This window comes from Protobothrops mucrosquamatus, unplaced genomic scaffold (assembly GCF_001527695.2).
Source record: "Protobothrops mucrosquamatus isolate PMUCROS unplaced genomic scaffold, P.Mucros_1.0 scaffold286, whole genome shotgun sequence".
Classification (NCBI taxonomy): domain Eukaryota; kingdom Metazoa; phylum Chordata; class Lepidosauria; order Squamata; family Viperidae; genus Protobothrops; species Protobothrops mucrosquamatus.
Genome location: NW_015386630.1, coordinates 360,175 through 373,167, shown reverse-complemented (window position 1 = coordinate 373,167; position 12,993 = coordinate 360,175). Strand labels below are relative to the sequence as shown.

The following is a 12,993-nucleotide window of genomic DNA, read 5'->3' as shown; positions in this document are numbered from 1 at the left end:
TTTCTTGGTCATTGTAAATGTGCAGAATAACTATACTTTCTCATCCTTGTCCTCATATTTCTTATGTTTGGGAGTTCATTAACTATTACAAGAATGATATATATCCATATATCATTTACCCTTTGAAAGAAATTCAACAGTATTTATTGCTGTGGGTGTTCATTTAAAATGTATAAAATGGCAAATGTCTGCAGAAGCCTGAATTCTTTCTAAAATATATTTGCCTTAGACACTGAAACTAAGGGAATCCAATCTAATCTTATGAGTAGATAATCTCCAGCAAATGGGTTCATATAAACTAGCCACAATTTTAACTGTCCATAGTGACAGTTAAACACAATCCATAGTGATTTTATTTAAATTTGTCAGCTTAGATTATAGATTTATTCACTGGCAGTTTGACATGATAATGGTTTCATCTAAAAGCATTTCCCCTGCTGGTAATAGCTTCAGTTGCTTAGTCCTCTGCAAACAGCATTTGCACAAGGTTAGCTTTAAAACAATCTTCTTCCACCAGTTTCTGAGGCTGAAACAAAAGTCAGGATACATTATTACTTTTCTAAGTATGATAGAAGATCCAAGTCAGTGGTGGCGAACCTATGGCACGGGTGCCAGAGGCGGCACTCAGAGCCCTCTCTGTGGGCACGCGCGCCATCACCCCAGTCCTAGGCCTTCAGCTGGGTTTTATAAAACTTTTTCGCTTTAGGCCTCCGCCACCGTGTGCAAAAAAAAAAAAAAAAAGGTTCAATCAGTCAATTTCAACTTCTCAAGGGAAAAAAAATCTTACAAAGTTGGAATTGGTTGATTGAACTTTTTAGTCCCACCCAGTCTGCCATTACCACCGCAGCCACGCCCACCCAATGGGCCACACCCAGCCGGCACTCAACGATGCATAAGTGGGGTTTGGGTTCCAGTTTGGGCACTCAGTCTCTAAAAGGTTCGCCATCACTGATCCAAGTCCTTTGTAGAAACATTCCTTCCTATGTACTGTTATATTGCTAAGTAACTTAATAACTACATGGCTTATTTTTGGATACATTTTCCCCAACTGCACTCTTTCCAGTTTGTCTAGTACTCCCACAATCCCTTTTTGGACTGGACTTTTAGAAGACACAAAATTATATCTGCTAAATTACTCAGTTACCACAAATGAGAAATAGTTTATCCATTAAAACACCAATAGCCTGGGTTTGTTCAAAAAATAACTCGTTGGACACTAGTGAGATTTAATTTTGTATAGACATATACAGGATTAGACCAATCTTTTCCAAACCATAATTTCTTTATAATTTATAATTATAATTTTTAATTATAATTTTTAATTTCAGTTGAGAGCAGTATATAAAGCCAGGCTTAAGAATGGAGAAGAAATATTTGGCAATTCTGCTAAGCACTACAGGCTTTTGACCACATTTGAGTCTTTCCAAACTAACTAGAAAATGTATATACTTACAGTTCCATATTTGAGAAGTGTAGGCACCCCAGTTAACTTAAGATTCTTCTTGAATTCATTATTGGGATTTTTCCAGCTATGGAGAAATTAAAATAATGGTTTTATAGCTTATAGCAGTGGTGGCGAACCTATGGCACGGGTGCCAGAGGCGGCACTCGGAGCCCTCTCTGTGGGCACACATGCCGTTGCCCCAGCCTTGCCTCCGCCCACGACCCCCTCACCAGCAGCCTCCCTGGAGGAGAGTCTCCCCTGAGCGTGGCCCACGCAGAGCAGCGCAGCCAAGGACATGGCAGCCAGGCAACGTAGACAAGACTCTGCCCTCACGCCCCAACGCGCACAGTTGATGCTGCAGGGCATGGGCAGAGGGCGTGGCCGTGGCGCTGCTGGGCTGCCTGGGTGATCTGCACCGGGCCCTGGAGGCGATGAGTGGCCCTGCAGGCAGGCAGGCAGGCAGGGTGGGGCGGGGCAGGGCCAGTTTTTGGGCACTCGGTCTCTAAAAGGTTCGCCGTCACTGGCTTATAGCTTTAAGCTTAAATATACTTGAATGTTGGAAGAAAACCATTTTTTTAAATATTCTGTGTGGATAAATTCACAATAAATGGAAGTTCCCATATTTGACCGACTACTGAGAAAGGCAAATTTTGGTAAAAGTACATTACCCTTGATGTGATCCAGATAGATTTTTTTTCCTAACAGACCACATGAGTACAATGCACTCAACATCTTTTCAAACATTGCTGCATTACAGAAAAAAACAAGTTGCTATGTGTGGAAATCATATGAAAATAAACTACAACCAATTGCAGCTCTGTTATAAATTTGCAATCTTTTAGATTGAAACAATTAAAGCCTAACAGTTGGTCCAGATTGCAGTGGTATAAAAAACTATGGTTATGTATCAGTACCATACTTCCAGCTGCAATTCAAGATGCTGGTCATCAGCTACAAAGCCCTACATAGTACAGGGCCTGGTTATTTTAGGGCAGGCATGTCAAACTGCCGGCCCGCGGGCTGGATGCGTCACGCTGAAACCGTGCCCACCCCATTGCCGGCAATGGGGAAAAAGTCCAGATACGTAGTGCGATGTCACGAGTTTGACATGCCTGTTTTAGGGCGTGCCTTTATCCAACTTTCTGTAAAATCCAAATGCAACAGAACAGGTATGCTCAGATCCCATCTTTTAAGCAGCATTATCTTATAGGACCCAGTAGGTACCTGTTTGTTTGGGATACCTGCTGTTTAGAATGGGTTTTTTAAATACTCATTCCATTTCTAATTTTTGTGTGCTGTCCAAGTGAGTGGACAGACCTAGAAATTTGTATAAATGAAATAAATACTTGGCAGATACATCCTATTTGTTTTACTATAAACTACTTAGAATCACGGAACAGTGACACGGGCAGCTATATAAATAATCAAATTTCAGAGTTCAAAATGGTAAAGTTCAGCTGATAAGAGCAGATCTGGCAGAGAGGAAAGCAAAGTATAAGCAGGAAATTACTGCAGAGCAGGATCTGATCCGAGTAGTCATTTGTCTCAAAATTGCACTTAAACTAAAGCCAATATTTCTGCAACTTACTTAGAAGGAGTTCCTTTTAAGTTTTTTTTTTTTTTTGCTGATGTTTGAGGACATTCTGCACATGGAAAGTTTTAAATATTTTTATTACATTAAGACCCTCATACAACTTGACAACAGACTAAGTGTTACACTTTTATGAACCATATGTACAATACTTGTTTGGTTGGCAGAACCAAAGTAGTTCTACCATCTTTCTGAAATACCTTACTTACTAGTCTCTGGGTCCTACTTGGCAGTAAATGAATATAGATCCATCTGGCAGGTTTGGGAGTTCAGCTCGTACAATGGGTTCAGCTAAAATTGTTAAAAAAAGGATTAGCTTTCCAATGAGACCTTACAGCACAAACACTAGTAATAGATTTTATACTGCAACTTTCATCTCCATGCCCTCCTCCTCTCCAACATAGTACCCTCTCCCAGTTTCATTAGAACCTCCTTTGAACTGGTTCCCACTCGTGCTAGTTCATAGCACACAGAGAGGTGCTTGTATATGTGCATGGACTAACAGACTTCGCATTTCAAATGCCTGAAAAGGTATCGGACAACTTCTCAAGTAACCTTTTTAAGGCAATTCACAAGCAACCATTTCACAAAAGAAATTAGAAATAGTTAAACTCGAGGAAGAACTTGTTGATCAAAACCCTTTGCAGATACATTTACAGTATCTGACTGCAGGGAAAAGGCGGTGGAGAAAGCCATGCGTATAAATTATATGGAGAAAAGTTGACTACCTTTAACACAATCTGGGCACCAACTAGTACCGCTGACTGGATCTTTGTCACCGCTAAAATACACAAATACTTGGCCGCGCTGTTGTTGTTCGCGGGCGACCCGATCGAACTCATCGTACCCGTGGACAGAAATCTCTTCCCAGCCCATGGTGGAATCTCGTGTCTCTGGAAGGGCGGAAGTGTGGAAAGGCGAAAGGGGAAAAGCAAGGACCACGCCCCCCAGAGGATGGTGGCCGCCTGGGCCAAACACTTTCAAAAGAGTTTTCAGGATTGGATTGAGGGCGTTGCGAATTTTCCCGGCAGCTAATTGGCCCTTATCGCCACCCGTTTTCCGCGAACTGTTTCAAGGCGTCTTTCAACGCGCCGGTTGCTAAGGAAGTAAGGAGAGGCGGGATCGGTTCAGCCTGTAGCAGACCTCTGCTATGGCTCTGTAGCCTTCTTCCGGTAATTCGTCAGGTTTGTCCCGTGTTTTTCCTTGGAGAGAGAAGGGGAGGAAGAAAGGGAATCTCATCGTGATTTTTGCACCTATCTAGGCTAAATATAGCAACAGCAAAGATCCAGCTCCTTGCAGCGGCTAACTAAATAAACATGTATTGGTGTGCGTGCTGCTCAGCGATAGATAGATTGCATTGAGGAGTCGTTAGTGAGCTTGGTTACTTTCTTGCAGATGTTTCATTACCCAAACTAAACGTCTGCAAGAAATAATCAAGCTCATTTCAACTCCGAGCTTACACTATCGATAGATTGCACTATACAAGGAGGATCTGATTACCTTCCCCAATCCTGCTTATGACATTTGGGCGGTCATAAGCAGAACAAAAGTGGACCCAAGCTGGATCAAGTCTTCATTGACTTTTAAACCCCCAGTGATCGTCAAAGTTTGGCATAACTATAAATGTTCCATATCAATCATGTGATATTTCCTGAATTATTTTCTGGAAGAATTTTCTACATCTGTGTGATGAATGATTTTATAGATTATTAAGAATTTTAAAAATACAATTAGCATTTTTATAAGTAATTGTAGCAGGTGGTTAGGTACTTATAGTCAAATCTATTCTGTTTCTGGTTACAACTTTTTTTGCAAAAGGTTCCTGTCTGTGTGTCTACCATGTTCTCAAAGTCTTTGTAAAGGAGAAGCAAACTGTAACTTGTTAGCGCCTTTGCTTAGTTACACCAATGATAGAATGATGGCAAATTAGCCTTATTATAAGAAAGCTTTATTTCTGATATTCATCTCTATGTGTTTCTTTCAGATATTTAATATTGGAGACAAGCAGCATTTTTGTGCTGCTTTTTGAGAGACACCTGGCTATATAAGAGTTTTAGAGTTCCTCTAAGAGTTTGTTTATCAGATTTGTATGGCTGCTCTTCTTACACAAAGTGATGCTGGATGGCATATAATAAAACCAGTAATTAAAACATTCTACAAAACCAATTGAAAAAAACAGATAAAACAAAACCAAACAAAATGATTCCATAACTTTTTAAAAAGATAACCTTGACACTTGTTTTCTAAGCATTGTAAGTGTTGATGAGTGAATTGCAATTCTAAGCATGCTCAGAAAATTAAAATTCTTATGCCTAATTAAGTGAATTGTAAGAGGGTCTTTCAGCTAAGAAACAGAATGTGTTTATGCTAATGGTGGTTTAATATTTGGTGACTTTCAGTAACTTCATAAACAACAGAAGCTTGAGATTTTGGAAATTATGATGGAACTGCGAAAAGCCACTACAACCACTATTCCTGTGGTATCCCACCCACAACTGGCCAAAAGTGATACAAAGCCCCCACAGATGCAGGTATTGCACAACATCAGCATCTTCTGTGGATTTTACATGATGAAATGCTAACATGTAAATAAGCTTGCCAATATGTATTCTAGCATTGCCTACCTATCATTTTTTTTAAACAAACCAATGATGTGATGGGTGCTGATTCTTAGAAACATATTTCATTTCCAAATTTTGGAAATGATAAATATTAAACATTAAACTTAAATATTAATGGAAAATTAAAACTGGGGAAAATTCTTAGAAACATATTTCATGGAATTTGTGTTTTTAATACTAATGATCATAAATCCAGTAAGTAAAGTCCTGTTTGGATGTGTTTTATGTTTTCTGCTTTTAATATGTTTCATACAACCTCTAGCGTTTTTCCATGTATGAATTGAGGTATAATGCCTATTTAGATTGCTGGAGGTTCCTCAGAGGAATATGAGAGGAATCGTAGACCTTATGGCACAGACTTGTCTTCTTTCCTTCCTTTTGCAGAACAATTATTCTTACTCTTCTAAAGTTAGTATAAGGCAGGGGTGTCAAACTGCTGGCCCGGGGGCCGGATGCATCATAGCGAAACCACGCCTACCCCATTGCCGGCAATGGCAAAAAAGTTGTGATATTTCACGACACGTCACATGACATTGCGAGTTTGACACCCCTGGTATATGGTATATTTGGGCTATATAACTGTTCTTTCTGAGGAGAAGTTAACAGATAACTACATTAGTATAAAGTAGATTAATTTTTAATTAACTAGTTTACTTTTTTAATCAACTAGCTTGGGAAATAAATTAAGATCCTTGTAAGCTGCTTATTTTATGCTTGTACATAGAAACATGAGTAAGTATACTAGCATATATAGTGGTCTCCACTACAACTTTTAATCCTCGCCACAACTCTGTTCAGTTGCCCAATGGAGTTTTTTTTAGTTAAACAGAGATTTGCATTTGGGTGATTTTAATCCAATACTCACCTTGTACCACACTGCCTGTTTTAAATGTTTGGAACAGCTGCAGTTCAGCCGGAATGCTCCTGCATTGACTGAAAACCTGTCTGTCCACTACACCAATCCCTGTCCAATTATCATAGAAAAGCTGAAACAGCCAGCAACTCAACAAAATCAAGGTGCTGGTGATGGAGCTGATCTAAGGGACTCTGTTGAATTCTCAGTTGTATCTGAAGAGAAGCTCAACCTGGCTGTTCAGCTGGCCAGAAGGGATGTGAAAAGGAAGCACCTGCAAGAGCAAGTGAAGCAGCATCTCGCCAAGATGAATAAGTGTCCTGTGGGGGGCCGTTGGGGAAAGGAATCAGGGAATGCTGCAGTGTTGAAAGCATCTAAGTCCCACCTGAAATATGAACACCCGCTTAGTAACCCTTCTAAGATGGAGAGGAACAGTACTGGAGCAAAAGTCCTCCTTTGTGATCCAAGTCATGTCAAGTCAGAACCCGCTTTGTCTGATTCTCCACCAACCCGTGATCCAGGACCTGGGCCCAAAAAAGAAGAAGACAAATGTGCCGTAGAAATCAGAAGGCTACAAAAAGAGCTTCAGACTTACATTCAGAAAATTGAATTGCTAGCAACAAAAGGTAAGGGGGAAAGAGTTATAGTTATGATGTGGCCAAAATTTGATCATAGCTTCGTTTGGAAGTTAGACCACATGGCTGTCTTAAATGAAGATGTAATACAAAGAAGTAGAAGTGATATAGGTCACTCTCTTGGCCTAACAAGCTAGGTACTCGCATATAAGTCTGTGATTGGTGATGCAGAAGAATATTCATTGACTTTGTCTGTTTCCCACTGAATGGAGGCTTTGAATTCAGTGCAACCAGTACTCTTGTAGCAAGTCCTGAGAAGCAGGTAAAATAATTAACCTTACAGGGAAAGAAAATTGAGGCAAGCTAACTGACAGCAAAGAACGATGAGTCTTTGTCATTGTTGTTCCTGACTTTCAGGACTTTGTTGTGTAAGTTCTCATGTCTAAATGAGGCTTATAAAGAAGACTTGAGTAAGCATGAGGCTCTGTGCCTACTATCCCGCCCATTTATCCTGCTAGCCATTTTCCAATTCAATATAAAGAAATGTTTGTAATAGTGCTTGACCAGAGATTATTTTTTGCCAATGTTGCTAACCAGAGTATGTGCACTTTGCAGCCAGATTCTCCCACAGACAGATTAGAGTCTTAAAATTATAGCCCATGTGTTGCATATTATTCATTTTCTGAAGTCAGCAATGATATTCTGCAGCACTGATCTTGGGGGGAAAAAGTATCAACACAGTAAGAAATCAAATATATGTGGCCAGACTGAAACTCTCTATTATGCAGTAATATAGTATGTCTTTAATTTAATAACTACATGCTTACTAGCATATTATGATACTTTTAGTTTCTTCATTTTTGCATCAATGTATGAAAAAGCTTCAGTGATCTCATGTGACATAATTTGAGTTTAAGCCCACTGGTTTTGAGACTAGTCATGAGCTGATTATTTGTACTGCAAGAATTAAAGAGAAATCAGTTTAAAAAGTCTACACTTGAGACAGTAAACTGAAGAACTGTGTGAAAATTACTGACTTCTCTTGTGTAATCTGGATTTAAGCTGCTATTATGGGATATAGGGCATTTAATACAGTTTTTGAAACACTTTTTGATGGCTTTTGAGTGACACGGACATTTTTCTTCATTGTCTGTTCTCAATTGTAATTGTGTTATGTATTTCGTGTTTTCTACACCAAATTGTCTGTTCATAACTGAGCACAATCAACTGTTTTGCTAAACTTTTTTTTTCCCCAGAGAGAAGTGAAATATGTCTGGATCCTGAGGAAGAACGCCGGGTCCATATTCGGAGGCAGGAACAAACTGTACGCTCTGCCCGAATGCTCTATGTGCTCCAGCAACAGGTCTGAACAAACTCTAGAAACTTTGGGAAGATATTTCAGACTCAAACTAGGGCAGGGATAGGCAACCTTGGCTCTTTTATGACTCGTGGACTTCAACTCCCAGAATTCCTGAGCCAGCATGGTTGCCCAACCCTGAACTAGGGAATCAAAACAAGGCAGTCTGAACCAGATAGCTTGGTTCGAAATTCAGATTTTATTATACAGACAGAGAGTTTTCCAAACTGCATTCTGTTGTTAATTTAATTGTTGCATTATCAAATAGGTAAAACAAATCCAAGAAGATCTGGAGAAGCTGAGTCCCCTTAAAATTAAACATACAAAGAAGGTGAGATGAAATTGCTTTACAAGTTTGGGGGGGAAAACTGAGTGATGAGGGGAAAAGCTCAGTTGGAGCCTTTGGAGCAGTGTTTCTCAACCTCAGCAGCTTTTAAGACATAGCTGGGGAATTCTTGGAGTTGAAGTTCACACATTTTACAGTTGCTGAGATTGGAGCCTCCCTGAAAGGTCCTTTTGGAGAATAGTTGGAAGCATGTGGGTAGAGGATAACTTTTTAAACTTTGTGTTCAGTGTGCTTTTCACTGAGCTGTGTGATCTTTCAGTCAGACCTGACATTTCTACTTTGCGTATCATCATAGCAGTCTGATTTTGTATATTCTATTACAGTCCTTCTTCTGATACAGACTAGAAATGCCTTCTCCAATCTTGGTGTCTTGGATTGTGTGGGCCTCAACCCTCAGAATTTTCCCCAGTACCCATTCTAGCTGGGGAGTTTAGGAAAATGAAATCCACGTATCTGGCCAAGCTGCCAAGGAACTTGTGTTTAAAGATCGGGCGGAATTGCTCTGGGTTCTTAACAAGAGACTACTTGATTCAAGCCAGAATTCTTTTTCCTTTGTGATGCAGTCACAAGCTATGGCCAAGCTGGCAGCAGCTCACAGAGGTGCCATCCGAGCTCTGCAGATGTTTGTCACTCATTTTGCTGACCAGTCAGAGCAGCAGTCTGCCTCTGTGCATTGTAAAGAGCTGGGCAATCTCATCAGGCAGCTCTCTCTCTGTTCTGCTCGCCTTGAGATGGACTCATCCATTCCTGATATCATCATAGATCTGCTTCTACAAATTGAGGTCAGGAGAGAGTGAGTTTTTTCTTTGCTTGGCCTCCAAGGCCGTGTATATAACTCTTAATGGGGAGGAACAGATTTCCATCATCCAGGGAATGCACGACCCTTTGAACTAAGCGTTGAATAATGACATGTTTTAGCATTTGATCTCTAAGGAATGTGCCATTGCTCTTGAATTTCACATTTAATTGAGAATATGTTAAAGTTATATGCTACTAAAGCGCTTAGTAACTTTTAATTGGGTGAAATGGTGCAGGGTGGGCAACCATTTTTGAACCAAGAAACCCAAATGGGCTAACTTGACTCATGACTCTTGTGGAATTGGAAGTTGGCAAATTTTATATAACATTTTATGATAAAAATTATCATAAAGCAGCTTATGACATAATGCAAAATGTCAGAAAACACGTCCTGTGCCGATATTTGTCTGTGCTATATAGTTCATCGTGGGCTATTTTCAAGGCAGATACATTTCTGAATGTATCCCAACTTTCCAGTAAAGGCAGGACTAAGAAGTTCTGTCATTTTTGAAGGCATTGAGGAATCTGGTAAAGAGATATCTCTAAAAGGATGACTCAACAGATCATGGGTTGTCTAGGTTTTTTAAAAAAAATGTATTGTGCCCATGGGATGAGAAATATAATTACATTATCTTAAAACTATCCCTAAATCTTGTAGCACATAGTGAGTATATTAGCTAGATAGCATTTTTCTTCTAATTTATTCAGAGGTCTTTTTATTTTTTGTCAATTAGGAAGGTTGAGCATCCACCTGAACTTTACATCCTGTGGGATGGATTGTGGGTGTTCAGTTTAAGATTTTTGTATGTTTAATCTGATGTAAATTGCTATGGCAGGATTTGGACTCTGTGTTGTCCAAAAAGGAGTCTCCCAAGAAAGGACAGGAATGGTTCTCTACCTCTCAAGCTGATGCACCAAAAAGTACCCACAGATTGCCAAAAAAGCAAAAGAAACCTTGTGTGTTGGACCGAAAAAAGTCTTCAGTGGCTCGGAAACTTCTTCCCGGTGAGCCTTCTGGGTGTTGAGTTGGAAGAAGTTTGGTTAGTAATTCTTACAGATCTTGTTTGAATTTTTTCCCCAGAAAAATTGTAGACCCAGATGAGTTGGGAGTTTCTGGGTGAACTCATTGTAACTTAACCTCTGCTCCAATTGAATGGTCAGAATTGAGGATGTTCAGAATTGAATACTTCAGAAGACAATGCTAAGAGGAAAAAATGGTTATTTGGATGTTTATTATGTGAAGAGACTCCTGCTTCCTCTTAAAATTATTCCCTCTGCTTCCTATCCCTAGATCTTACTGTAATTAAGTCAAAGTATGTTCGCCTCTGTTTTTAGTATGTCTGTACTGCATAATGTTTTTTCCTGTCCCCTATTTTAGATAGTAAATGCCCTATGGTATGCAACTATTCTTACCCCTTCTTTGTAAAGTGGCATGGTTATATAATAAATCAATACAATATGTGTAACATCGTTGTAACAAATTACTTTAGATGAATATCCAGAATCTGCAATCCTGTTACCACACAAGAAAATCAGTCACTGCAGCACAAGAACCCAGAAAGACGTACTCCCTGTTGAGCGAGGGACAGTTGCACAATGCAAGGGTGAGGCCGTAGGGCGATCAGGACTTTTGAAAGCCGGCTCTGCTTCAGAACTGAAAGCAGGAACTCTGATGAAGAAGAGAGGAGGCTTGGTTTCCATCAGACCTCAGGTACACTTATATAATCATCAGCTATTCCTCCTCTTCCTTGTCTCTAAGCTTAATTTTAGGTGCTGTGAGACACACTTTCTTCCATGAGGTAATGTCTTTTCCTCCAAAATTACAGTAATTGAAATAAAGGCTTTAATAGATGTTGTTGTGTAGAAAAAACTGCTAAACTTGTCTGAAAACACATATTATTTTAATGTTTTTTCTTTCTCTAAAGGGTAGTTGTCGACCTCCCAAAACAAAAACAGTGCAGCCTGTAGCCAAACAACCTCGGTTTCTAGAGCCCACCTTTGCATTCCGGCTTAAGGAGACCAAACCACCCGTCCGAGATAATAGGGCCCCATGGATGCCTCCCAGTGTCAAGTCTCCCCTCCCCTCTGCTCTGCGGTAGGTTGACACCCTTGCAAGGGCAGTTGTTAAGGGGTATAAACATCTACAGTGGGTAATGAGGGTTCATTTATGGCAAATGGCAATAGTTTATTCAATATAGCTTCTGGGATTTTATCTGGAGGTTGAAACATTCAGAGCTGCTGTGTACTAAGATGGATCAGGTATTTGTTGCATTTGGTTCAGTATAATCTTCATTCTGCAGAATTTCAGATGTTTTCAATGATCACCTAGTGATAATATGGAGTGACCCTAGAACAGGGGTAGGCAACCTTGGCTCTTTTATGCTGGCTCAGGAATTCTGGGAGTTGAAGTCCACGAGTCATAAAAGAGCCAAGGTTGCCTACCCCTGCCCTAGAACTTTCTGAATGTAAGCTTAGTCATAGCCCTGTAATCACCACTTTTGAAATCCTTTAGTTAACAGTAAAATAGCAACTGTCAACCTCTTCTGAGGAGGCCCTCTTGTTCTTTGGAGACACATTCCTGTCCCTCATTCTGGAATGCTTGAAGAAATGTTTCATTCCCCAGCTGAAGTTTACAACAATGTCTATAATTAATTTATGACGTGGAAATTTATAATCGGTGCCAGTGGGATTGCAAAAGCGATGATAAGCTTGTCTTCTCTTGTTATTTTTCTTCTCCCACTTAAACTCAACATTCTTGTAGGCACCTGGAGAAAAATCCTGAAAACGCAGAGCCATTTCTGGAGATAGAGACAAAGGAACAAGAAATACCTGAGAAAGAAGTGCCCAGGTAAGCAGGAAAGGGAGGGTGGAAGGTTGTGGATTTTTAAATAGTTGCATTTTGGGAATCCATCCCCCCCCCTTTCCCTCTCTTCTTTCCTCCCTGTGCCTTCAAGTCAGTTTTTCATGCCTGGTCAAATTCTTGCAATTTTCTTGGCAAGTTTGTTTGGGAAGTGATTTGCCTTTGGCTCCTTCTAGGACTGAGAGAGAATGACTGGCCCAAGGTCATCGAGCTGGCTTTGTGCCTAACATAGGAATAGAATATGTGGTCTCTCAAGTTTCTATCCTAAGGCCTTAACCACTACACCAAAGTGGCTTTTTCTCATAGATATGTTTTTTTTTTCTTGGTCCCCAACAGATATCATTTGTCTTTCTAAATTTGGACTGAAGCCCATATGGAAGGACATTTACTTTGGAAAGAGATCTGAATTGGGCTTGGTTTCCTAGACCAGTCTAGAATAGAGCAAGTAAAGGAAAACTAGCTATGGGGAAAAAAATGAAATGTGCCAATACCCTAGATCAGTGGTTCTCAACCTTTTTAATGCCGCGACCCCCAACCGGTCATAAGTC

General features: G+C 40.1%; 2 protein-coding genes across 2 annotated transcripts in view; one reads left to right on the top strand and one right to left on the bottom strand.

Annotated features, from left to right (window-relative positions):
- Nucleotides 1–126: 126 nt before the first annotated feature.
- TXNDC17 (thioredoxin domain containing 17) lies at nucleotides 127–3,960 on the bottom strand. Its single transcript, XM_015814794.1, has 4 exons — nucleotides 3,764–3,960; nucleotides 3,245–3,326; nucleotides 1,454–1,529; nucleotides 127–526 (listed from the first exon to the last, which is right to left on the bottom strand). Exons 1-4 carry the CDS (start codon nucleotides 3,909–3,911, stop codon nucleotides 458–460), a joined length of 375 nt encoding a protein of 124 aa, XP_015670280.1. The 5' UTR covers nucleotides 3,912–3,960; the 3' UTR covers nucleotides 127–457.
- A 1,515-nt stretch (nucleotides 3,961–5,475) lies between these two features.
- KIAA0753 (KIAA0753 ortholog) overlaps nucleotides 5,476–12,993 on the top strand; it is a 16,329-nt gene continuing 8,811 nt past the window's right edge. The window contains exons 1-9 of the mRNA XM_029283937.1: nucleotides 5,476–5,566; nucleotides 6,559–7,135; nucleotides 8,341–8,447; nucleotides 8,710–8,772; nucleotides 9,351–9,569; nucleotides 10,422–10,590; nucleotides 11,238–11,296; nucleotides 11,511–11,680; nucleotides 12,347–12,433. Coding sequence (XP_029139770.1) covers nucleotides 5,477–5,566; nucleotides 6,559–7,135; nucleotides 8,341–8,447; nucleotides 8,710–8,772; nucleotides 9,351–9,569; nucleotides 10,422–10,590; nucleotides 11,238–11,296; nucleotides 11,511–11,680; nucleotides 12,347–12,433 — 1,541 coding nt within the window. The 5' untranslated portion in view covers nucleotide 5,476. The remainder of the gene's footprint in view (nucleotides 5,567–6,558; nucleotides 7,136–8,340; nucleotides 8,448–8,709; nucleotides 8,773–9,350; nucleotides 9,570–10,421; nucleotides 10,591–11,237; nucleotides 11,297–11,510; nucleotides 11,681–12,346; nucleotides 12,434–12,993) is intronic.